This window comes from Meriones unguiculatus, chromosome 11 (genome assembly GCF_030254825.1).
Source record: "Meriones unguiculatus strain TT.TT164.6M chromosome 11, Bangor_MerUng_6.1, whole genome shotgun sequence".
NCBI classification, from domain to species: Eukaryota; Metazoa; Chordata; class Mammalia; order Rodentia; family Muridae; genus Meriones; species Meriones unguiculatus.
The window spans coordinates 85,360,096-85,387,514 of record NC_083359.1 but is presented as its reverse complement, the minus strand read 5'-3'; the positions used below and the strand labels follow the sequence as shown (position 1 = coordinate 85,387,514).

Here is a 27,419-nt window from a genome sequence, read left to right as displayed (position 1 = left end):
ATAACAGATACCAAAAATGCCATTTGCAAGTTCAATCCAACAGAAGAATTCATCACTTACATTGTTGTTTTTTTTAATTTGAGAAGAACAAGTTTACCTTTCACGCTGTGAGATCTGATCTGTGGTGCCGTGCGTGCAGCACTGACTGGACCGCAGGGGCCATCCCGCGGTGAGGTGCGCCACCTAGTGCTCACTACGGGTTACACCAAGTCAACCTCAGCTGGGTAACACACCCGCTCTCCACTCACCGATTCAGTCCTGCGGTTACCAGCAAAATCACGGGAAGCTTGCAAAGGGCGAGTCCAGGAGCACCATGTCAATCATGGACTTTTGTAAAAAACAAAACAAACAAAAGCAAAAAAAGCAAAAAGCAAAGTGCGTGTCACTCATCTTCCAGAAAGAGATGGTTTTCAAAAATGAAGTTAAAGCACAGCCAGCTGAAAGCTCAAGAGTCATTCCCTAGAACTTAAGAAAATAAAGTTACACGCCGTGGCCCTGACTGTGGCGCATTACAACTAACACAGAGCTCTAGATAAAAAGCTCAACCCAGGCTTCCCTGCGGAGCCGCTTCGCCTTGAGCGGTCACAGACCCGGGCCGGCTTCCACGGAGCACGCGCGCACTCAGCAGCCGACAGGGCCTGCGACCAGCACCAGGCCTCCTCCTGCCCCGATTGCTAGGATACAGAGATTGCCTCTTGGTTCTAAGGTATCATCTTCATGCAGGCCATGTCAACAACCTCTAATCCCTCACATGGGGGCAAAAAAGGAACAAATCTGATTTTCTTTTTTTGTCATTTCCCAGGTTATTCTCAAGCAAGTCTGAAGCCTTGATTTTTAGCCACTGGTAAAATTATAAGATCAAACACCTGTCATGGAAGCTGAGTAACGGTCAACGCTCATCACCTGCCTCCAACACCTAATCAATTTAAGGATAAAAGCTCTAGTAACTATTTCAAGAATAGCGTCACGGTATAAAGATTTGATTTGGGGTGTGTGTGTGTGTGTGTAAAATATTTTTTCAGCTCTTGTATCACTCATCAAGCTCCTTGAAAGCTCTTGAAATGTACATAACGTTTAATTAAGCATCTTAATTTTAAGATGTGCATATTTAAACTTGGACACGTAGGAACTGAGCCGCAACACAGAGAGACGGTAATGGCGAGTCTTGGAAGCAGAGCCCGAGGTTCCTCCCAGGCGCGCGGAGAACCCTGCCGCACAGAGCTGAGCCCTGCACACGCCGGGCCGTCCCCGCGCCTGTGGGCAGATGGCTGCGGCTCCACCGGCGCCGCCCTCCCCGGAGCCTCGGCGGCCCAGCGCGGAGGGATCTTGCAGGGGGCGGGGTGGCTGGCACGGGCAGACACCTCTACTCCTCGCTCGGCTCGGAAGCCGCCGGTTTTCCCTCCTGGGTTTTGGATGTCTAGATCTCTCCCGCTCTCATCGTTGCCCCTTGGATAGCTTTCTTTCCTACAGAAGCAAGATATTAAAAAATAAAAGAGGAATAAAAAAACAAAAAACCTAGAACAGGAGAGAAGAGGATGGTAAAAACTGAAGCGGACACCTGCTGGCATAGCACTGATTAAAGCTTTTTTTATTAAAATGTATTTCTGTAACACTGGCCTACCTCTCCCCTCTCTAATCCCTTCCGTGTCCCACCATCCAGAGTCACAGGCTATTTTTAAATTATTATCATAGCATACACACGCACACATATACAAATAAGTATGTAACTGCAACCTGCTGAGTCCTGCGTGAATGTACGGCTCAGCCGAGTACGCACTCGGAAGTGCACACCGCCAGCCAGGGGAACGCTCCGCTGCAAAGAGCTGCAACGAGGCAGAAGACAGAGTGTAAGTGCGTCTCAGCGAAGTTTATCTTTAAATTTGGGGATTAAACTACATTAGTGTTCATGAGCCTCTTTTCACACGCGCATGCACGCACGCCACCACCACAGCAGCAGAAAAAAAAGAACCTCTATGAAATGATTATTATCTTCAGTGTGTACATGTATCAATACATTTTCTGAGATTTTGTTTTTATTTTGTGGCTCTGCAGCATATGCATGCAGTACCTGTAAGGGCCAGAAGAGGGCATCAGATCCCGTGGAACTGGAATCAGAGCTGGCGGCTAGCTCCTACGTGGGTCCTGAAACCTGTGCCAGCTGGAAGAGCAGACAGTGCTCTAATCCGCTGAGCCATCTCTCCGGCCCTAGTCACACTTTTTTATGAGCCTATTGCTAGTCACAGTTTAGAGCTCATGGTCTACGAAACTCAGTATCAGAACCATCAGGACTAGAAAAACCCGAGTCTCTTCCCATCCTCAAGCACTGCAGGGCCGTGCCACACTGGGCTAACCTCTCCAGGCAGGCAGCTCTCCACACCGGCCGCCATCACGTCCCTCTCTGTTCCTCTCAGGTCTACTGGCCTGACTGTGTCCTAGAGCCGTGGTTCTCAGCCTTCCTAATGATGTGAATATTTTGGGAGATAGAAGGTTGCCAAAGGGGTCTCGACGCATGGGGTGAGAACCACGGTCCTAAGCTGAACCCTCTCACCCACGGTATAATTTTTAATGTTTTTACTGTTGACATTATAATAATTCCATCATTTCCTCCTTCCCCCTCCTTCCTTCAAACCGTCCCGTGTACCACCACCCTGTGGTCTCTTTCAAATCCATGCCCCCCCCCCTTTTGTAACTAGTGCTATGTGTGTATGTTCTTAAACACATACATACATCCTTCTCAGTCCACGTAATGTTACTGTGCCAGGATCTTCACACAGACAATTCTCTCTGACTAGCCCACTCTCCTTCTAGGGGCCCCAGAGAATGCTACATGACCACTGACTCGGGGCAATGCAGAGGGGCTTCCACGGCTATCCAATGCAGTCCTTCCTACACGCCTCACTCCACAGCCTTAAAAATTGCTTCATGTTAAAAAAAAAATTGCTTCATGTCTCATAATTAGCAATACCTGAGATCATATCATATCATATCATATCATATCATATCATATCATATCATATCCTTCTTCCCTAAAGTTGTATACTTCTCCAAACTCAGCCATTTTAGTTCCTTTGGTTTGGAGGTTGTCTAGAGCGAGTGCCAGATGGTAGAAATTTAACAGTGACTGGGCATGAATGAAGCCAGACTTCTCTCACAATAAACATCCACTGCTTTTGATCTAAAAGTCTAGATTTTTTTTTTTTCACAGTACTGGGTAGGCCTTGACAAAATAAAAATAGTTCTCTATCTTGTTTTTCTGCAAATGACTAGTGAGGATATGCATGGAAAGTCAACTTCCTTTCTTCTCAACTATCTTTTCAAAGCATTCTTTTTTGGATGTTCATCCTTTCTATCCCCCAACAGTTAAGAATTTTCTTCTCTATGCATATAATAGCAACCTACAGAGACACTGTGGATTACTTAAAACTCTTAATTGCCACAAAATAGAAAAATTACAAAATTTCAAACACTATCGTTACTTTTGAAAAATTTACCACTTTGTAATGTTTTTGTCAGGCACTAAAATGAAAAAAAAAAGAAGATGAAGAAAGGAAGCAGGATGGAGAGAGAACAGCTACATCTGCTTCCTTGGGAGGGTGGGCAAGAAAGTCCCACCTCCTGTGGAGGTATCATCTGAGCACAGGTATGAGGGGAAAAAAGGAATATTTTAGGTAAAGGGAAGAGCAAGAATGACTGGAGTTTATGCAAGTCTAAAAAACACGGACTCTGTCTCAAAAAAAGGGAATATATATGATATACAAAAATGCTTTCTAATAGACACAAAGTCAACTCATAAAAGAGGAGTCAATGAGAAAAACTAACATTCATAGAAAAGAAAGAAAGTCTGTTAAGCCCTTAGTTGCACAGGTTTCAAAGCTGAACTCTGAACTGTAACAACACGGTTTCCTACTGTCTCTAAATGCCTTTGGGTAAATTTAGGGATTGCTCTTGGCATTAAAATGCACTAGTTTCACCTTGGATTTATACATATTCACATGTTAAAGCACAAAGCCCACTGAATAAAAATAACCCAGAAAAAGCTATCAAGATAGTTAACACTTCTTGGGTTGGGAGTTGAGCTCAGTGGTAGAGTGCTTGCCCAGCCAGTGCAAGGCTCTGGGCTTGGATACCATCATTAGAAAAAGTAAAAAATAAACAAAAATTAACATTTTTACATCATAGGGATTACTTTCTCCTCCATTTCTGAAACCTCTCTTAACGCCTGTCAATAACAAAACAGTAGAAGCCTGTCCCTAAGAGCCCTGGGTTAGTAAACAAAAATCTCACGGCAGATGTGGGATACTTCTTTTTGTGTTTTTGGTCAGAGAGATCCCAGAGACTCCCTGCACAATACAGGCTCTTGTCCTTCACCTTGATAGTTCACCACAATTAGTTGATAAAGGCTCTATTGCTGAACACACCACAGACCATGGGTGCAAGATACAGAGAAGCCAAACTGCAACTGGGCTGTAGGCTTCTTGCCTGCTGACCAGCTTTCCTAGTGCCAGCGAATGCAACGCCAGCTGCTGGGAAAGAAAAGGCATCAATAACCAGCAATACCCAGATGACGACCCTAGGAACTATAATACCAACTGGCTAAGCAAGGTGTGCTCATCGCTGCAACTGTTGTGGGGAAAACTAAGCATTCTTGATTAGTTTCCAGGCTGCTTACCAAGAGGGAATCCATGTCTGGTACCGTAAACCCAGTTAAAACCCATGGCTGAGGAGGTTTTACAAGCATGGAGGAAACTTAGCTAAATTGACAGTCTCAAGTTACCTTTTAAATATTTATATCTCAGACAAATGCTCCTCTGGGTCTTAATCAGAGAAATATCTCTTATAATCAACATTTTTGAATGCAGAGATGTATGGCTGTTCAAGACACTGAGAATAAGTGAGTAATTCACAGTAAATGTGAGTCACACCACCCCCTTCAAGACTGGCTAAAGAGGAGAAGGAAAAAATGTAAAAGCCCAAATACAATGAGAAATGCTATGAAACACTGTGATGTGAGAATGACTCAAACAGTGCAATCATGACCTCACGTCAAAATGGACTTAATTATTCCCTTTCCAATCTATTCTAAAGAATAGCGGATGTTTGTGATATGTATGATATAGAGTGATAACAGAACAAATTAAAATATGAATTGCCTCAATCAGAGAAAATGAAAAAATAAAATGCAATTCTTTAAACTAACCCAGAAAAAAAAAAAAACATACAAGAGCTAGTAAGGGAGAAAAATATATTTTAAAAACAATGTATACAGTAGGATCACATTTACATGATATAAATAAATATTATACATACATACATAAATATTATACATACATACATACACGAATATGTGCTTAGGATGTTTCATCAAAATAATAACAGTGACTGAAAACAGGCAGTGAAGTTTAGAGGTGATTATAATTTTTACTGCTATATATTAAAATCTACAAAGGTGACAAAGTAGTTTTCCATATTTCTACAGGAGAAAAGCTGTTTTATATATAACACACATGTTAAATGTGAATAAATTTAAATACACCCGACAGGCCTGCAGCGATTACATACACATACAGAAGGACATTTAAAGAATAAAGAAACGTGACTAAAACAGAATGCAAGATGAGTCAGTAAAGATAACAAAAGCAGCAATAGACAAGTGTAAGTACCAGAATAAACACGAGGAGCATGGTACATTTTAATGGCTGTAATGTCTTGCATCTGACTAACAGAAGGTCTTTAAATAACCACAGTTTTAAAAATGAAGTCACTTAGATAATGTTTGCAGAAAGCAATGGCGGTTTACCTCGTTGGAAAGAAAGGGTATTTCTGGAGAATATGATACTTCAAACCAGTTGCTGCTGCACCATCAAGGGGGTATGATAAAGAGCCTCTGATCCGCCAAGGAAAGTTGCATATAGGCAGTGCAAGCCGTTCACAAGAAAATCGTACATTAAAAGCTGGAGGGGTAAAGCCATTTAAGCGCTTTAAAACTAAAGTCCCTGACACCAGACACGGGGCTACAGCACTTGGTATTTGCCCTGCTGTGTTTTGGTCTTGCTTTGATCCTGTATTTCCTCATTATGCCTCCCTTCATCCCTTTTGAAACGTTAATGTATATTTTGCATTGTTGTTTACTGGAAGTATGCAATTCACTTTTTTATTTTATAGGACGTTACATTTAAGAGATTATCCTGAGTCTCAGAAGAGACTTTAGCTTTTTGACAGTATTGAGACTGTAAAGGACTATGGGGATTTTTAAGGTTGGGTTAAATGCAGTTTGTATTAGGATATGGTCATAAGCCTGTGCAGGACAGGGAGTAAAATGTCAGCTCAGCTATTTGAACATTATGTCACAAGTTGTTGGCATTTACGGAGGTTAGAGGAAGAGACACCCTTTCCGGAAGAAGTCCATTACTTGGGGTGGGCTTTGAGAGTTCATATCCTGGCCCTATTTCTAGTTTTCTCTCTCTGCTTCCTTTTGTGATTTAAGATGTGATCTCTCAATTTCCTGCTCTTAGCACTGTGCCTGCCTCTTGCTGCCGTGACTCCCTGCCATGATGGATTTTTATCCCAGTGGAATCATAACAACAACAACCAAAAAAAATGAGCCTGTGAGAAAACTGCATCTCATCAACACCCACTTGTGCTCAACACACGTTATGGAAGCTGCCATGGAAACCAAAAACAGCCAGAAAAGGACAACCATGTTACAAAATGGCGATTATAAGGGGAGAAATTAGAAATATTTAGTCTCTAAAGGGAAGAGAAGGAAAATATTTTCCAGAAACTTTCAATCATAAGTGCTACTGATAGGAAAAATATTGGCACTGTTCGATCAAACTAATATGGCTGAAGTCTAAAGGTCGAGCCAAGGGGAAAATTTAAATGGTGGAATGGATAAAACTCACGAGACACATTAGGCTAGTATATCTAAAATAAAATCTAGAATTCTTTCCAAGCTCCATACATTTCCATATTTTGGGCTCCTACCCACCCTCTCAGTTCTCTTCTCCTCCAGGCTAATATACCTCTGCACTCACTCTCCAAAATGGAATATTCTAGAGCCACCTGAGATCTTTTCCATTATGAAAATCTCAGTTTGAAAACCACATCTCTAGGAGGACCTTCCTTGACTGCATGTCATTAGGTCACATTCTCAAACTGGTTATTTCTATTTCCTCTCTCTGTGTCTGTGTGTCTGTGTGTGTGTGTGTGTAGACAGGGTCTCACTTTTTAATTCCAGCTGGCCGGGAACTCATTGTTTGTGTGTATGTATGTGTGTATGGGTACATAAGAACATGTATCCACGTGTTGTAGAGGATAGAAGCTATCCTTGGGTGTCCCTCCTCAGGTACAACCCACCTTTTAGAGGTTAATTTTACACTTGTTTATGGTGCATGTGTGTGTATACAGACTGCAAGTGTAGAAGTCAGGACAACTTACGGAAGCTGGCTCTCTCTGTCCAGGGAATGGGTCCCAAGGATTGAAGTTGGGTTTCTTACTCCTTATTTGTTTCTAGGGACAGGCCTGGAACTTACCAAGGAGGGTAGGCTGGCTAAGCAGTGATGCAGCTGTCTCTGCCCCTCCAGTGCTGGGACGACAAGCACATGCCACCAAGCCTAGCTTTTTTTCACGTGCATTTTGAGGACTGGATGCAGGTCCTTATGCTTTCAAGACAAGCACTTCGCCAACTGAGCCAACACCCAACACCAGCAATATAACTAAATCAGAGTGACGAGAAGTCCATACCAGGAGAGCGAACAACCTCCATCCTCCACGGAGACCATTATTAGCCTTTGTCACATACATCTATCTGCCTGTGCCTGGAGTGCACACAAAGAGAGAAGGGAGCTCTAGCTCCCTGACCTTTCTAAACATCTCACTGTTTCTCAGAATGGACTGACAGCAAGTGATACACGAGAAATATCTAGATGTGGGGTGGGAGGGGTAAACCCTAAAATTTTTACTTAACTGTTTTTAGGCTTTTTTTTTTTTAATTTAGTTTTCCTGACAAATAGTGAGAGCTCTGACCCTAAGATAAACATGCCTGCCTGAAGAATTCCACTCTGTTGCCCTAAGGTATATTACTCTTCCAAGTAGATCATGTTTACATTTTCATGGCTCACGAGTCACAGTAAGAAACATACTTTACATATTAATCAGTATGCACACCATACACACATATACATACAAAACAGATCAAATGCTAGCTGCATACCATAGATAGATATAGAAGCAAGTGGAATCGAGAGCAAAAGATGATCACTCCACACTGCCTTAAAGTAGAAATACAGGCTACAGTCGGATAAAGGCACTGATTATTTGGGATCCAATACTGAACACATTGCCTAATAGAAACTGTCCAGTGCCTAGGAGGGAGGAAAGAGGAGGAAGAGAGATGGGTTTGTGAAGTAAAGGTTTGAAAAGGTCTCCACACAACTAAGGACCAGCTTAGATAACTAAAAGGACTGCTGAACAGCAATGAGAAAGCGTGCTACACGGGAATGTCTCTTACTACGTCTTATTTGTATACTAGCTATACCACTCCTGAAGGCAACATTTTGCCATGGCCAGTCGACCACGCTCACGTGCTGAGAAGACTTAAGATGGGTTAACTAGAACTCTGTGTGCTGGAGCAGTGGGAGAATTAAAATCATCTACAGGCTTCCTTAAAATGCAAATTATCAAGCCCCGTTCCTACTCACACAATTTAAGGCGGTGCTGGTGAATTCTAGAAGCTCTCCAAACAACCCTGAAGGACATACCTGCTAAAGCACAGAGACCTGCCAAGTACCTAACGGTCCTGGGAGGAGATGCAAAGCAGAACTCCGCCGCTTGGGAGGTCAGACCCCAGTATTTAAGAAGATTCAGATCCAGGTTAGTGCTGAGACGTCAGCACGTCGATATGAGGCTGCAAGCTTGAAAAATGCAAAAGACGAGCGATGCAAACCTACAACGTGCTTGTTCGAAATAACGCCTCATCGGGTGTTCTTGGATTGCAAATCTGTCCCCTTTTCTTTCTGTTACATTACTCTAGCTTGAGTAAAATGGAAGTTAGGGTGCTGCGAGAAAAAGGGAGAGCAGAGACAGAGGAACTACACGGAGCGAGATGAGGAGGTGATGAAGGAAGACATGGATGGTCGCCCCTGAGAGCCCAACCTCCCAAAGACTTGGAACTCAGTTACCAGGGCCCTGAAGCCCTTCTTAGGGCCTCTTGTGGCACTTACCATAGTTTGTGGCTCTCAGCACAGGAAATAAGTATCTTTACACAGGAAGACAACAACATCACCAATGATCCGGTTACTCTGGCAACGCAAGCCCCGCCTTCCCTCAGGCTCTGCCCGAGACTCCGCCTCGAGGCTGTTTCCTCCTCATTGGCTGGGAGTAACCGGGCCCCGCCCATTCACCCAAAGACCCACCCTTTATCTCCATCACTTGGGGCAACGCGACGCCACCGGCTCCCTCCCAACATGTCCACTTCCGTTTGGTTGTTAGTGACCCGGAAGTTCAAGCCTGTTACACGGCTCGCTTCATGTAGCTGCACTTTTTTTTAAAAGAGTAGTTATCTTTCTACTTTCCACTTGCTGACCTGATTCATGGCAGACCCTGTGTTTCTCCATTTTTCACACAGCACGGAGCGGGCCCTTCTCCTTCGGAAGAGCATTCCGGAAACGAAACCCTGAGCAAGAGGAAGTGATTAGCGTGAGCCACCAGCTAGGTGTCCGGAAGGCCTGGGCGGGTCGGCTTCCGAATGCCGGAGCAGTTGACGGAGTAGTTGGCTGCTGAGGGAGTGGACACTGCAGATAAGAACATCAGAGGTAAATCCAGGAGCCGGCCTGTGTGCCAGACGCGGGGTGAAGAGGGCGGTCGGGGTGGGAGCTCGGCGGCCCTTGGTTTTGGGTTTCCAGATCGTTCTGGGGAGAGGCTTCTTCTGACAGGGACAGATTTGGGCTCCTACCCCGCCCAAGACTGTCAGTGAGGCTGACAGTCTTGATGCTTCCACTCCCTCCCCTTTTGAACCCGGCACCCAGGGTTAAACACCCTCACCCGGTATTTCTAGATAAAAGACACTCGCCATTCGGTATCGCACCTTCCCGGAGAAGTTTGTGACTTTTAACTCCCAGTTTGACTTAGGATGGAGCTTTTGGGGTGCGTTTCCAGAGCACGAATTTGTGATGGTCAGGAGGTTAGACCGGGTACTGAGTCATGTGAATACTGAGAACAGCTGTTATTTTTGAAGATATTGAGGACGTGTGGTGAAGCCACTTGGCACCTATTCTACAGTCTCGACTCTAGAGAACACATAAATACTATATCTGATTTTCCGGTATTTAACAGATATGCAGTACTGCCTGTCAAAAGGAGACAATGAGGAACGATTTCGTTTCTAAATGTGTGGGTTATTAAAGGCAGAAACAGTTAAAATGTAACTTTTTAAATAGATGAATTCACTGAATGTATTGGTATTGACTTGATTTTCTCATATGTATACATTTCTAGGTCTTCGGTGAAAGCCTCGGAGGGTGTCTTCATTAGTTACAAAAAAAAAAAAAAAAAAAATGACTACCCTAAAAAGTTTAGAAACCAAAGGTGAGTGTTTCTGTTTTGATAATTGGTCTGGTTTTTGTTTTATTTTGTTTTGTTTTGTTTTGGGGCAGGGGTGGGGAGTGGATTGGAGACAGATTTCTCTGTATAACCCTGCCTATTGTGGAACTCGATGGCCTCAAACTCACAGAGATACGCTTGCTCCTCCCAAGTGCTGAGATTAGAAATGTGTGTACCAACGCCAGTTTTATTAGAAAATGGAATTTATCGTGCTATGAAGGGGTGCTTTAGACAGGTGACTAAGTGTCATAGATTCTCAGGGAATCATTGTGTTTCAGGTCTCTTCATGTGTGTGATAGTGGATCCTAAGTGGTTTCATCTTAACTAATCACATTCACAAAGATAGTGTTTCCAAAAATTGACCACATTCTGAGGCACTGGGGCTAGAACTTTAACATGATGAGAATCTGGGGGGGTCCTATTGTACCACAGTGCTTTCTCGTACAGCAGTCACTTCTGAACCCCACTTTGTCTCCTCTGTAATGTTTAATATGCCATTGATCATTCTCAACCTTTTAGAATTCTCCCATGACTTTCATGTCAATTTTATTTTGAAGATATTGTGTAGCTCTTCACCGCCTAATGTGGTAGCCACCTGTTGGGCTTACATTAACATTTTTTTAAATTAAAAACTACCTATATGCCGAGCTGCTCAATAACAGAATATGCCAGTTCACTGTTGCATTTCCAGCATCGAAACAAATCCTTTAACAGTGAAGCATCTTGCTTCACCTTCAATCTCCCCTGTTTTGTCTTTTAAATCTCTCTTTTCAAAATGTATATGTACATTTGCCCTGTTTGTAGGTGTGGTACACACAGAGCAGAAGAGGACCTCAGAGCCTCCAGAACTGGAGTTATGGGTGATTGCAAGCCATTTTGTGGGTGCTGAAAACCAAACCCAGGTCCTTTGAAAGAGCAGCAAGTGCTCTTAACCACTGAGCCACCTCTCCAATCCTACCCCACCCCACCCCAGTATCACTATCTTTAAACTTTCTGCCTCTTCTGCTCTCAAGTTTTAGTAACTGCTTACTTATAGAAACAGTTTGCTAATTTATAACACTATATCCCAAAGTAAACTCCTCCTGAAGCTGTGTACATTCTGGGGACCATGAGTTCTGCCAGCAGCAGCTTTCTTAAAGGGAACGTTGTAGAGGGCAGATTCCCAGCAGCACTCTCCTGTGTAAAAGAGAGTGAAATGTGCATAGTGAGCGGAAGGGAAGGTCATGCTGATGGATGACGGGGTCTAGAGTATCTGCACAGCAGCATATCACATGCTGGAGGAGCTGTAGAACGTTAGAATGAGCAGATGGGGGCGGGTCAGGGGAACAGATGGGAACGAACAGCAAGTAAAGCGGTTAATAATGTGAAAGCAACTGATACTCTTGGTCAAAAGCTAAAACTAAATACGGTATTGTGGTTGCTTATTAAAACTTTGCTATGAAAGGCTCCTGGCCAATGAGATTGTTTTTGTTGTTGTTTGTAATGAGGACTAGAGTTAAAAGCATTTTCATTTTGTCTTGAATATCTAGTAAGGCAGGTAATACAACATTGTTCACTCTATTCTTACTAAAATGTAACTTGTTAATGAAAAAAGATGTTTGTGGTACGTGGTCCAAGAAACCGAGTGCCTATAGTTGATGTTGTCAGTTGTCTGCCTCAGGAGAGAAATGTGATTGTTTAGTATAGCAGCAGAACTTTTTCTCAAACATGTGAACACCACTGCCACCATTGGAGTGGTAGATTGTTCCTGCTAGGGCTCATCTCAAACCTAAAATAAAATTGTAGACTTTCCTCCATTAAAACTGTAGCTATGGCAGTTAGTTTAATAGCCAGATAGCAAGGTCTATGACATTTAAATAGTTGCAAGTCCTAAACTGTTCTCTGTCAGCTACTTTATTTAACCAGTCAGAGAATACTGGCCAGCAGTGTCACATGCACAACACCATTTGGCGTGTCTGAGAATGGACTGAGCAGCAACCAGATCTTGGAACCAGAAATCAGCTTTAGAATACATAGCACTAACCCCCAGCATATTTTTGTAATGTAATAGCTAAACTTTACTAGTTGATAATGGTGACATTCAAAAGAACACTAAAGCTGGGCCTGGTGGCACAGGCTTATAATTCCAGCTACTGGAGAGGCTGAGACAGGAGGATCACAAATTCAAACTCTATTTGGGCTACAGGGGTAACCTGGGAAACATACTGAGATCCTGTATCAAAATATAAATTTGAAAAGAGGGCTATGATGTAGACATGCACTAGGGTCTAGCGTCACTCCCGCCTGCCTCCTTTCCTCACCAGAAGAATATCATCTTAAAATTTACCAAGTGACACCCCAGACTTAATTGTTTATTGTGTAATTTACATGTGTTCCAGAGAGTGGGTCAGATAGGAATATAATGAAGCTAAGAATTATTGATATTATGTAGAGGGGAAAGCCACGCTCTTTTACAAGTTTTTCATTAAAGGTTAAATGAAGTGTAGGTATGTGTTAATAGAGTAGTAAACTTCACTAGGTAAGCACTGTCATAATTTTTTATGCCACGTATATTTCCTTGGCTGGTGAAATGAGACGGTAAAAGGCCTCTGTAACTAAAGTAGCTTCTAGTATCTGGTTTGGAAGAGGAACAGGTTATTCTGAAATACTGTAGTACTCACAGTATGCTCCTAGCGCAGTGATAGACAAAGGGAGCAGCAGTGATGGGCCTAAGGTTGTACCCAGACAGTGGTGGAACCTAGTACTTGACTCAGGAGTTTGATGTTTCTCCTATGCCCAGTCATGTGACTTCAAAGTACTGCTGCTTATATAGATACACTCGTTAGGCAGGGGGACTATTAGTTCAGTGATGGCCTCTAAATCATGCTCTTTTCCTTCCATAACCTAAGCCAAAAATTGCTAAATTGTGGCCTTCAGACTCCTTGACAAAGAGTGCAGTCAGTTTGATGATTATAAACAGTAACTGAATCCATGTAAATCACATGTTATTCTGAATAAAAATGAATCCTGTTTTTCTTTTCTTTCCTTTTGCTTTTTCGAGACAGAGTTTCTCTGTGTAGCCTTGTCTGTCCTGGACTCACTTTGCAGACCAGGCTGGCCTGAAACTCACAGCCATCTGCCTGCCTCTGGCTCCCTGAGTGCTGGGATTAAAGGCATGAGCCACCATGCCCAGCCTGTTTTTCTTACTACCTACTTAACCAAAAATTTTTGTAATCATTAAAAGAAAAAAAAATGGTTTTCTTTTCTTGTATAAGTACCCAAAAAAATATCTTCAGTTTTACCTCATCATTCCAAAATGATATTTTGGAATATTTTCATCATATTTTCTCTTGGGCCAGTTACCAGAAGTGTTTGCCAGCCCCTTCCTAGACCAGTGATGTTGCCGTTTCTTCACGTTCCATCAGTCTATGGGAAAGCCAGTGTGAAAAAGTCGTAAACCTTAGCTCTGTTTTGACTTGTCAGTGCATGATCACAGATGGAAAGAAAGGAATGATCCAAGGTGCTCTTCGGTTCCCCACAAGGCCTAGAGAACAAGGGTTGGTGTTTTACTTTGCTCAGCACTGTTGATAATTACAGAGCTGGTGCCAGAGGTTTCTGTCTTCTCTCTTGAAGGGTGTTATTATTCATGAGTGTGCCCTGCATTGCTGAGTACCTATGTAACAAAGGTTTCTATGTGTGTCACAGGGAAAAATAGAATTATGGAAGGTAAGAAAATGCGAAGCCATAGCTCTGCCTGCTCACCCACATATTAGGCAGGCCTGATGAGTTGTTTCTGGTAGCTATGAGTTCTGAAGTAAGTAGAGTTCAAATAAAGTTAAAGGAAATTGGAATTGAAAGTTGGTCAGACTTCTTGGTTGGAATTTTGTTCTGTTTGAAAAGAAGTATCTGTCAAATGCACATTGTTTCTTTGCCTTTGTGATTTGTCCGTGTTTGGAGTTCCTTTATATAATTTTTTCGTTATAAAGCATTATTTAAACTGCTAGCTCAAGTATGTTATGACTTGCCTAGGAATCCATTTTGACTTGAGTCATAACCAAGTATCACGGCTGCTCCTTATTGACTGACCTCAGTGGTATGACGTTAGGGGTAACTTTACTGTTGTTTTTGTTAATCTATAGTCAATCCACGATTCTACGTTCTTAAATACCAGAAAAAAGACAATTAACATAAAATTAGACAAACCTAACACCAAATTTTCAGAATATGAAAACAAGTCAACCACGGTGGCATGGTACCAGGAGGCAGAGACAGGAAGAACTCCAGATCGAGGTTGGCCTGGACTATGTGTCAGCTTTGGGACCAACTTAAATTACATAGTAAGCCCCGTCTACATATATGCTTGCATCCATGCATGCATGCACACATACATACATACATATATACATACATACATACTTACATATGCATTCATGCAAACATACCAGTGGTTCTTTACTTTTAAATCATTCTCCTTGTGAAGTTCTACCATTTTCCAGCATGCTTTCATACCAAACCACTTTCTGAAATCTTCCTTTGTTTATCACTTCAATAATTAGTCCCATGGCCATGAGGGTGTTTAAATTTGTATCTCATATTAAAATGACATGATTTTTATCCTAACAATATTTTGTGAGATAGAATAAAATTTATACCCCCCAGATGCTGTTCTACCTTCTTTTTGATACAATTCAAGTCCCAATACATTGATACATACCTAAGAACAACAACAAAATCTGTGAAATAAAAATATCTTATGTTCCAGTGACCTAATTTTAACCCTAGCATAAGAGAATGAAAGGCATAATTATATTTTACGATATTAAGGAAACTTTCCTTGGACTATTTTTTCCCCAAGAGCCACAATTGATGTAAGTCTCCTCCACTCAGCCTGCCTGGTTTCTGTTTCTTCCAGGCAGCTGGTCCTGTCTCCTCTGGTCTTTGCAGCTTGACTTGTCCGAGAGTGATGCTCAGCAGCCTGTATTGTTCACTATTGGGATGGAGGGACCCTGTGAATCTGGTCATTTTTAGGAACATGTTGGTGCTGTTTTGAGTTGTATACCTTCTGGCCTAAGGAGCTTCCCTGTAGGAGAGAACATTTCAGTGTGGAAGGAAACTGCTACAGATCAAGTCATCTTTACATTTTCTTTTTTTTTTTCCTTTTTTTAAAGATTTATTTATTACTTATGCAATGTGTGTTAGCATGTACACCTGCACGCCAGGAGAGGGAACCAGATTTCATGTTTAGATGGTTGTGAGCCACCATGTGGTTGCTGGGAATTGAACTCAGGACCTTTGGGAAGAGCAATCAGTGCTCTTATCCTCTGAGCCATTTCTCCAGCACCCTACATTTTCTTATCATGACTCTCAGTAAATTCTCCTCGATTTCACTTCTTTGTTAGGCATTCTTACTTCGACCCCAATCCGAGGAGCAGGAGATGGAATGGAAACAGAGGAACCCACTAAGTCTGTTGAAGTCACCCCTGGAGTCCAGCCCCTAAATCATCATGTCCTACAGAGTCCTCGTAAGAAAGTTCCGTCAGACAGCCCAGGTGTTCTTCAGCTGGGAAAGATTCTTACTGAAAAAGCAGTGGAAGTTGAAGCTGTGAGAATATTTGTTCCCAAAGCTGCTATTACTCACGACATCCCCACCAAAAGCACAAAGGTTAAGTCTCTAGGACATCACAGAGAAGAACTCCACGCTCAGTCAGAGGTGATCACAGACCCAAGGAAGGAGCTCTCGGAGGTAAAGAAGGTTTTGGAAAAGCTCAAGAATTCTGAAAGGAGGCTACTGCAGGACAAAGAGGGTCTTTCAAACCAGCTCCGAGTACAGACAGAGGTAAGCACAGCCATAACTTCAGTGAATTTTAATCGTCACCTCTGGGCCTTTTAATCCCATTGCTAGAACACTGCGTTTTCTCAGAAATGTCATTTATCATAGGTTGTCATTTCTCTAAATACTTCCTCTCTAATTTCTTATTCTGCCAGAGGGCGTCTAGGAAGAATTTATGTTGGGAAGTCATACTCAAAATGTGGTGAAAGTGGAAGTGAGAGGAGTTTTAAACAAGACCACTTCTGAGTTATATAAAAGTAGGTTACATTTATAAACTGACCCAGTAATCTTTACCATTGACAAACTATCAGTCCTTGTTTTAAGAATTCATCCCAAATATTTTTGCCTGATACTTGGGGGTGGTAGATGAAAATAAGTTACTGGGTCTTCATTAGAAATTAATAACAGTGTATGGTGTTCAGTTGTGTTACTTTAACCTTTAAAGTTTAATAAAATTTCTTTAACCCTCCCTTGTTTCTGTTAAACTTTACACTTCTGTATTATTATTTCTCTCTCTGTGTGTGTGAGTGTGTGTGTGTGTGTGTGCACGTGCTGTATAGAAGAGAAGGCATGCACTCCATAAAAGTGGAAGTCAGAACTTTGGTGAAACCCACATGGATTCCAAGGATTAAATTCAGCTCAGGTTGTCAGGCCTTCACAGGGAGGCCTTTTCTACCCACTAAGCCATCTCACTAGCCCAAGACTACATCTCTTTGCAAGATGAGAGTGTCTGTAACAGTGATTAGTGGCACTCATTCAAAAAAAAAAAAAATCACTGAATTTAATATTTTTAATTAAATATATCAAAAATACATATTAATTTCTAAGTGCAAAATGGCATATATTTACTTGTAAACATTTTAAGACATTGAGAAAGAAGGGGATAGGGAGATGGCTTAGTGGTGAGAATGGAGACCTTAGTTCAAATCCCCAGCACCCCTGTAAAAAGCCTAGCACAGCCATGCACACCTCTGCTGTCAGGGCTGGGGTGTTGGGGTGGGGCTCAGACAGGCTTTCTGAGGCTTGTGGCCTCCCACCTTGCCATGTCTCAAGGAAATGAGTCAGGAATATTCTCCCTGCACCTCCACCTGTGTGGACGCACGCAAGTGTGTACACACACACACTATTTTTAAAAGATTCTTAAAAAATCAGAAAGACAGTAATAACCCTGTCCAGATATAACTGTGTAACTATCCATTTAGGTTCCTTTTTTTTTTTTTTTTTTTTTTTTTGTATTTTCCTTAATTCTTTATCCTTTTATTAAAAATAGATTTTTTTTCACATAATATATCCTGATTATGGCTTTTCCTCCCTCTACTCCTTCCACTTCTTCCTCCTCTCACCTCTCATTTGTATCCACCTGTTTTCTGTCTCTCATTAGAAAAGAAAACAAACAGGCTTCTAGGGAATAATAATAAAATATAAGACAAAAACTAAGACATTGAAATAGGATCCAAAGACACAGAAATAGATTGTCCTAAATTTGTTACAATCAAGTCACTGACATTTCTTAAGCTTGTTGTCTTGGTTGTCTTCTTCCATCCTAGATAAACCGTGAGTTAAAAAAGTTGCTGGTGGCTTCTGTTGGAGATGACCCGCAGTATCATTTTGAACGCCTCGCCCGGGAGAAAAACCAGCTCATTTTAGAAAACGAAGCGTTAGGTCGAAACACAGCTCAGCTTTCCGAACAGCTGGAACGCATGTCAATACAGTGCGACGTGTGGAGAAGCAAATTCCTTGCAAGCAGGTATTTTTCTGTTGTGAATGGTACTTCCTTCCCTTTTGTCTATCTGTCACCTTTTCCTTTTCGACTCAGAATGCTAAGTAATAGTGAAAGTTTCTGACTTAAGATTGTCAGAGTAATTCATGTATTATTTAATGTGCAATTCCCTGCTCTGGGAGCCATACAGTCTCTCAGAGAGGTGATGCATTTTTCATTCTGAAAATCACTGTTACTACAGTCAACGAAGCACAACTGTAAAATGAAACATGGAGATATTGCAGTCACAAAAGGCAAACGTAGGCCCGTCACCCCCCTCCCAAGAGAGAGCAGCCTCATTCCCACTTCCTAGGACAGTATTCTCCATCCAGTGTGCTCTGTTCTATCCACGTGAAGAGCTTTCACCCTCCTCCTCCCCGTATGTAAACAGAAACCCGGGTCATTTCATGGCATATCTGAGGAGGCAAACTCTGACCCATAAAAAGCCACAGGGCTATAGTCCAGGCCTCTGAACACACTGGTCCTTGGGAGACCCTGCCGTCTCTCTTGGCTCCTTACCCATTTGTTACTCCACCCGGCTTTTGAACTAACAGGAAGCTGTTTTAGACACTGTCTGTCTTAGGTTTCTGTCGCTGTGAGGGAACAATATGACTCAAAGCAACTTGGGGAGGAAAGGGCTTGTTTCAGCTTAAAACTCTTAGGGCACACTTCACCTCTGAGGAAGGTCAGGCAGGGACTCAAGACGCCGTGGATGCATGCTGCCTATTGACTTGTTTCTCGTGGCTTTCTCAGCCTGTTCTTTATATCTTCAGGACCACCTGCCCAGAGGTGGCACGAACCACAGTGTGCTGAGCCTTCCCATATCAGTCATCAATCAAGAAAATGCCCCCACAGGTCTTTATACAGGCTAGTCTCAGTGAAGCATCTTCTCAGTTGTGGTTCCCTCTTCCGGGATAACTCGTGTCAGGCTGAGAGTAAACTACCCTGGACTCCATCTGTGTAGCAGTAGACCTTCAGACCTTCACATGTTCTGTAACTGCTAATGTAAAACAAATCATCTGGAGATTCCTCACAAACCACCAAAGGTCTCCAACCTATACGTTAAGAACCTCTGATTGTAAATAAACTGTAAAATAACATTTCTTCATGTATTATGTCTGTGAGATTTCTAGTAGTTAAATACTTGTGAGGTCCTTCATTTCTCTTCTGGAGAAAAGAAAAAGGCAAGCTGTAGAAAATTTTGTAAGAAATTTTTCTTCTAGTAAACATATTCCATATTTTTCACATGTTCATGTTGAAATACACTCATATTCCTTTTCAGAAACATAAGAGACATTATTGTCTATATAAAAGGAGAATGAGCCTGGTTGGCAGTGGGGCTGACTACTTTATATTATAGAAAGTTTTCGGTATTTTTCTGAGAGAAAGATATATTTAGTAGTGAGAAAAATAATTTATTTTTCTTTCCCTTTCAGTTTTTTATAGTTGGAAGTGTCTACCCAATAATTTTAAATGGATAAATTTAGAGTAACATTGGTGTAAATTCAAGTCACTATCTTTTTCAGGGTAATGGCAGATGAATTAACGAACTTCAGAGTAGTTTTACAGCGTCAGAACCGAGATGCCCACAGCGCACTACAGGATCTCCTGAGTGAACGGGAGCAGTTTCGCCAGGAAATGATCTCTACCCAGAAGTAAGGCACTTGTTCACTTGCTGAACTCTTTGTCATCTCCTGCAGGTTTTGCTGTTGTTTGAGTGTTTGAGAGTGGGCATGTTTGTAAGTCACTCTATACTGTAAGTCACACTTTGAAAGGAAGGAGCCCTAAAAGCAGAAAGGATAGTGCTGTGTCTTACATTCCTAATAGGAAATATAATTATTAGATCTGTTAGTGAGGGTGGTTCTGCATTTAAAAGTAGTTCCTGGTTACGACAATGGTAGCTTTGTGTAGTTTTGGTAAAAGTCAAGTGTCTTGGTTAGGGTTTTATTGCTCTGAGGAGACACCATGACCAAGGCAACTCTTATGAAGGAAAATATTTAATTGGGACTGGCTTACAGTTTCAGAGTTTAGTCCATTATCCTCATGGGGAGAAGCATGACAGCATTGCAGGCAGACATGGTACTTAAGGACAGGCATGGGAGAGCTGGGGAGCTGGTCCAGCAGTTAACAGAATGTACTATGCTTGCAGAGGACCTGAGTTTACCTCTCAGCACCATGTCGGGCAGCTTATAACCAGGATATCTGACACCCTCTTCTGGCCTCTGTGGGAACTTGCCCTCATGTACACACACTTGACATACACATAAATAATTTTAAAACAAATTAAATTATAAAAAAAATAACATATATAAGTTAACTAGCCATAATCCATTAAAGCAATTGAACTTGTAGTTAAAAACCAACATGTGAAGAAAATCCTAGCCTAGGTGGATCCACTGAATGCTAATAAACATCTAAGGAAGAATGAAGAACAGTTGTACACTAGTTCTTCTAGAGCATAGAAGGAAAGGGATCGTTTGTGGGAGGAGCATTATGATAACAAACTAGAGACATAAGCAAAAACCTATAGATTTTTATCTTAATGAACATAGATATAAAAATCCTTAATAAAATGTTAGTGAATCAAATCCAACAATAAAGAAAATAGTTTATGCATTATGACCAAGTAGCGTTAACTCCAGATATTGGAGATTGATTTAGCATCCAGACATCAACAAATGCTAAAACTCTGAAATACACAGATATCTGTAATTTCTATTCCTAAATATGATTACATTAAACTGTACTGCTTGTTTCATGATTTCCAGGTAACAACCTAGTAGATTAGCAAGTATCTTCTGTCCTATAACCTATGTGACCAGATGTCTTGAGTCTTGAACTCTGAGCAAAGATGTTAAATGACTTCTGAAGTATGCCGCTCACTGATTTCCTCTTACTGGGACCTATATCTTGTCTTTTTTATCAGTGTTCACTGTTCTTGTGTGTTCTATGCAGATATTTGGAAGAACTCTTAGTCTCCTTACAGTGGGGAAGAGAGCAAACATACTCCCCTAACATGCAGCTCCACAGCACAGCAGAACTTGTACTCGCGAACCACAGGTTGGCAGAAGCAGTACATTCTCATCTTCTGGGGAATGTTGGCATTAGCCATCAAAAGAAGAGTCCAGCAACAGTAGAATTCTGCAGTACCCCAGCTGAGAAAATGGCTGAAAAGGTACCTTTTTCTCTTCTGTGAGCTATGGATTATGTTGTAGGAGCTATGAGATTTCACTGACTCCTTACTGAAAGCTCTATGTTATGCTTGGCATTGGGAGCTTTGAAATGTAGAACCTAAAGTTGTTTTTTGTGTTAATAAGCTTGCAATCTTCTTACTCTGACCCATAAATTTCCTGATGTCACTGCTCTATTCTAAGTAGAAAAATCTAATAGTTTTGAAAGATGTTAGCTAACATAATTTCTTAATTCATTTTCTTATAAAAAGCACTGTGTAGAAATTTTAACTTAGTAAATTATAGGTCACTTCTGAGCTATAAGACTTTTTAATTCCCACATACAGATGGGACAACTCTGAGTACTACAGAGTCAAGTAGACCAAGTACTTACAGTCCTTGATGAACTCAAGGCCTAAGTAGGTGACCTATCAAATACCAGGTTTACCTCTGTACCCAACTCCTGTAATCCCATTAGGGCCTTGTTACTAACTAGAACTCTTCTGCTTTTAAAATCGTAAATATTACTAGGTGTGACCTATGATCACAACCTTTTTCTAGCTCTCATTTGTTTATTGTGATTACCCTTGTTTTTCTCCCATTGAGCACATCATTATTTTTAATTCCCTTGAGCCCCCATCTTTGCCCCCATCTCATTAGCTTGCTTTTTTTTTGCTTTTCTCTTCCTCTACCTTTGCTAGTTTTCATTCCTAAGCACCTATCCCATATCCTTTGCTCCAGCTACCCAGAATCCAAATTTTATGTCCATTTAGCTATTTATCTTCTTGTGGCACTCTTTAAATGACTACTTCCTGTTGAGCATGTAGCTTAGATTCCTAATTCATAGAAGAAAAAGAGGACACAAGGATGAGCCAGCTGAACTGAGGCTTCTTTTCCTACATGAATTCTATATATTTCTCTCCCAGGAAAATGTGTCCTTTCTCCAAAGGATGGTTCGTTTCTAATCTCATCAAGCTCTCTCAGCACTTAGCCCTTCTTTCTCTATTTGCTCTTTCCTTTTTATGTTTAAATATGTCCAGGTGTTACCTATCTAAAAGCAAAGCTCTCCTCTTTAGCAGTTCTCTCTATAAAGGGCCTTATCACCCTCCCCTCACAGCCAGCAATCTCAGAAAACGCATATGTATTTATGCTGACTTACTCAGATTCCTTAACTCCTGCCTCTAGGCCTTCCATCCCCTTTGTCAGATTTGTAAGATTGCTCTTACAAGTGTCAGTGCAATCAACATCAAATAGCTCCTGCTCCTGACTCCCTCACTGAATTCTTTCCTAGAGCATAGAAGGCATATCGTAATCTTTCCACATCCCACCAAGGGTCACTTTGTAAGTTTCACTTCCTCTTCTAGCAGTGTTACTCACTTTTCATTCCACAGATAAACCATTTTTCTTACATATCTTTCTATGCATGCTTTCCACCTGTCTAAACTGTTTTCCCGTCTGCTACCTTTCTTATTGTCCAACCTTTGTACCTCCTGAATCTTCCTGGTAACTCTAGGTGTACAGTCTCCAAACTTTCAATGAACTTTGTATGCTTATCTGCTATAGCCCTTGTATCATGATGTTGTATGATTCTCTAAACTTGCTACAGGCTGGAGAATACACCTTACTAGCTTTCCTCATGAGCTCGTGTGTCGTTGCAAGTTTTAGGTGCTCAGCTACTTACTAAAAGGACCACTACCTACAAGTAAACCACTCAAACCTTGTTTGTTCTTTCCCGCTACTTCCCTGTTGGGAAGTTATGCCATAGTGTAGTCCGTTGCTGCCCGTATCTTTGAATGTAGTTGGTGTTTCCATCTTTGATGAAACACTTCCCTTGCCTCGGTTTCTATGACTAACCTCCACTTTTCCTGTCTTCTCTGCTTCACTGTGCAGTGTTGGCTGTGCTCCAGGCCTGGTCTAGATCTGCCTGTTCTTCTGCTTCTTTACCTCGCCACATTCCCCCATGCAACAAGACTGACACCCCTTTCTCCAGCACACTGCTTCAGGAGCTGTCCTTTCAAAGATAAATGTGGTAACTTAGTCTGCTCGCCCTCCATCTGCTTTAGCGTCCCCCCATTTCCATCCTCCATGCTGTCTCACAGGATCTCTGCAAGGCTAAAATCTACAAGACTTTCTGCCATATCTCAGTCTCCTATGAATTCCCGGAGCATTTTATATTTTTCTTTAAAGAACCATAATGTCATAGCATATGCCATACTTGGAAACTATTCTTTCCCATCAAGGTTTTCAAGCAACATTATTCTATCTTTGCTTGTCATCTAACATTTAACTAAGTTCCATGAAAATAAAAGCTCTGAAAACTGAATTTCAAAAGTACAGTGTAATTAGCAAAGTCTTAGAGTAGCATGGTAGCTCTTACCTGATGCCAAGATGCTTTAAACAGGAGACATGGCTCCTTGGATGTCGTTAACTCAGAAGAGGAAAGAGTCTGGAGGCTGCATGAGGAGCAGGGAAGCAAGCCCAAGAGCCTTTGAATGAGCCCAGCTGTGTAGGAGAGGGACATAGACCTTGCCCTATCTCTGTCAGAGCTGCTTACCAGTTTCAGTGCCACCTCCTTTACAATACAACTCTGCTTGTGTTATAATTAGTTTGAGAATTTCAACATGAGAAATAAGAGCTGTAAACCAAAAAGGTTATTCTTATCCTAGTTGAACTTTTTTTTCAACCCAAGACTTCCTGCGCTCTGAGTCTCAGTAGAGGAAATAGGAAAAGCCAGCACCAAGGAAGAATTGAGGAAACAAAGTATTGTGAACACAGTTGTTAGTATAAAATAGTATATATAATTTAAAAAGAGAGAAATGAAGGGCCATTTTACCATAAATAAAAACAGCATTTGCACCGAAGACTGGGGATCAAATCCTTATTCTAAACAAGTGAATGAAAGGGAAAAGAGAGTCAGTGAGTGCTTTTCAGCGAAAACGGAAAATTGATACCATATGAAATAGAACTCATGAAACTTCATTTTTTTGTTTTTATAGATCCTTTTATAGATCTCTGTAAAAGAACATTAGTTTATAATTAAAAACATAATGTCATAATTAGGCATAATTGCTGAATGTATAGCATTTTGAAAGAAGGATAAATTCAAATTAATTCAGATGTTATTTTTGATGATATCTCCATAAAACAAAATGAAATTTTATAGGTACTTATGTATCAATGAAACCCAAGGCTTTAAAGTGCATGTTACGTACATCTGACATGACCTTTCATTTGTCTTAGGTTCTACGTATTTTGGATCCAGTTACCTGTACAGAAAGCTCACCAGACAACCCATTTGCTGAATCTTCATCAAACACATTACTCACTACAAAGAAAAATATCGGACGTTTCCATCCCTATACCAGATATGAAAATATAACTTTCAATTGCTGCAATCATTGCCAGGGAGAACTCATTGCTCTTTAATGCATGCTGTTGGAGGCATGCTTAGTACCCCACAGTCATTATTTGGTACCTGGGGTTCTTATGCTAGAAATAAAATCAGTTCATCTTTATATAATATATATCCATGAAGATATTTTATGAACTGGATTCCAGATTATTTTTTCTTAATAAGTATCTCGGAATAAGAAAAGGTAAAGCTATGTAGAGATGTTTAAAGTACAAAAAAATTCCCATTTAGTACATAGTATTTGTGGTAAAAGACTAAAAAGACTTTATAACTTTCTTTTAGGCCCTAAGTTATTATTTTGTGTTATATATTTTATAGAAACTATAAACAGGTTTCATTTTGGTGCTTAAAACAAAAACAGGGAAACTATAACTGTAAAATGGATGTGGCCACATCCATCCCATTCCTTTTGTCTAGGCTGCTTTCCTGTACAGCAGCAGAGTCCAGTGTGTGGCTAGCAAGGCTCATTCTTTTAAAGAGCGTGTTTTCTAGTGCAATATCTGGGGTACAGGAAAAAGGGATGTGTATTCCCTTTATGGTCACATTGCGGGTATAAAACAGTCCTTCAGAAACGCTGGGGTAAGGGATGAATCTTTCTATACAAATGTTAGAAAAATAAAAAAGTATTTGAGAGCCACAAAAATACTTCAGCAAGTGTTCCATGCTGTTTGTTTTTGCAAAGTGTTCTGTCCTCCGCATGGTTACAATTTGAAAACAAAAAGGAAACAAGTTCATAATTACCAACATTGACATGTACAGCATGACAGGAATATCTATGTAGTTTGATAATATAATGATGGAAAATGAGTCTCTAGGAAAAAATGTAATCCATCAGTTTATGTATATTATAAAATATATTATTATATAAGGTATCATAGGATGTCCATTTATTTACCTTTAAATATTCACAAAAATCTGCCATCAAAAAATATACCAAATTTTACAAATTAGTTGGAGCAATGCCTAGCAGAGAACTCTTCAAAAGGCAAATCTGGTCAAATTAAAGTATTCTTCTATGTCAAAACCTATTTTTTTGTCTGACTCATCTGAGCCATTTTTATAGCTTTAAGTGGCAATAAACGTCTCTATTTCCTTTTGGTTATTTCTTTTTCCTTCCATGATAACATACTTTGGCTTCAATCTTCATGTGGCTTTTACTGTTTACAGCTGGTTTGTTGCCGTTTTCTTTCTGTTTGCAAAATAGAAGAAAACAAATTTTCATGACATCGGATTTGACTGTGATTTCTTGGATATAACAAGAAAAGCACAAGAAATGAAAAATAAATTTCACCAAAATTTAAAACATTCATACATTGAGGTCTATGGTATCTCTAAGAATGGGATGAAAACAACAAAAACCAAATTACACATCTGAGAAATGGTCAGAAGATACAAAGAACTCCAACTCAGCTACCAAAAAAGCTACCCAGTAAGTGGGCAGAGGCTGGAGGGATGCCTCTGTCTGTGGAATACTGCCATGGAAGCATGAGAGCTCAAGTCCAGATGCCCAGCACTCACCTGACACACTGGGGCTCAGTGGAACCCCAGCCAGCACACTGAGCAGAGACAGGAGGATGGTGTTCCTGGGACCAGTCTCTAGCTGAGCTGATGAGCTCCGGGTTAAGTAAGAGATCCTGTGTCAAGCATGAAAGTGGAGAGTGATAAGACACCCAGTACAAAAGCCTCTGTCCTTTACAGGCATGCATGCCCACTCACCTGTACGTGTGCCACACACGCTTGCAAAAATGAGCAAATGTTTAGTTACCTAAACTATACATATTGATTTGTATATACATATATGTAAGCATATCAGAAGATTGTCGGTATCATTAATGAGCAAAATACAGTCATTACCATTGTCATGTAGGTCAGATGACTAGTGACAAAATGGGATAGCTGTTAACAGTAAAACAGCAACTGTAGGCAAGTCTGAGGAAACCTGGAACTGCTGGGCTCTACCAGGAGGAGTGTGATTCCGATGCAGCTGCCAGTAAAGACTGGAAGTTCCTAAAAGCAGACAAAAACCAGGGGCTGTGCTGACTGGCCCGTCATTCTAGGTGAATAACCAAGAAAACTTGAGACAGAGGCCGTCATAGACACTTGTATAACCAGTTTTTCTAGCAGTATTGTTCATAGTTGCCAAAAGTTAAATATAATCTTAATCAGTGGTTAGTTCAATAAAATCATCATCTCTGTGATAAGTAATGTGTTCAATCTCTAAAACAAATATACAGTTGACGCATGCCACAATTTAGGTAATTGTTATATGAAGTAGGTTAAAAATAAAAGGTCAAATAGTAGCATCAGGACCTGGAGAAGGGCAGGAAGGGGTGTTTAAAAAATTAAACAATATTCATATCTTTTCAATAATAAGTGAGTAGGAACTATTACAAAGTGACTACTGTTGGGCTGCTATTTCTCTTTCTGATAAAAAAAATGGAAAAAAGTTCATAACATTGGAAGAGGGTGTGGTCAAGGGAGATTAAGGATGAGCTGAAGGGCTTAGGTAAGAAGTAGATACCATCAGAACACATTGTACATAGGTATGGACTTCTCTGTGGATAAGTAAAAACAGAAAATTTAAGCAGCTGAATGACCTAAACATTTCTCCAAAGAAGATTCATAAATGGCCAAAAATCACACATGGCTGGCCATTAAGAACATGACAAA

General features: G+C 40.9%; 2 protein-coding genes across 4 annotated transcripts in view; one reads left to right on the top strand and one right to left on the bottom strand.

The window, feature by feature from the left end:
• The window catches only part of Nme7 (NME/NM23 family member 7), a 124,429-nt gene extending 114,772 nt beyond the window's left edge, over positions 1–9,657 (bottom strand). The window contains exon 1 of one of the 3 annotated variants that reach the window (XM_021639431.2): positions 9,584–9,657. In XM_021639431.2, coding sequence (XP_021495106.2) covers positions 9,584–9,592 — 9 coding nt within the window. In that variant the 5' untranslated portion in view covers positions 9,593–9,657. Of the gene's footprint in view, positions 1–248; positions 271–9,221; positions 9,377–9,583 lie in introns of those variants that run through there. The other 2 variants (XM_021639432.2, XM_060364600.1) reach the window with 2 other exon arrangements.
• On the top strand, positions 9,503–25,846 carry Blzf1 (basic leucine zipper nuclear factor 1). The gene is made up of 7 exons (XM_021639433.2): positions 9,503–9,812; positions 10,495–10,584; positions 15,978–16,414; positions 17,956–18,155; positions 19,694–19,822; positions 21,123–21,342; positions 24,578–25,846. The coding sequence occupies exons 2-7, from the start codon at positions 10,554–10,556 to the stop codon at positions 24,761–24,763; spliced, it is 1,203 nt and encodes a 400-aa protein (XP_021495108.1). The 5' UTR covers positions 9,503–9,812; positions 10,495–10,553; the 3' UTR covers positions 24,764–25,846.
• Positions 25,847–27,419: the final 1,573 nt, after the last annotated feature.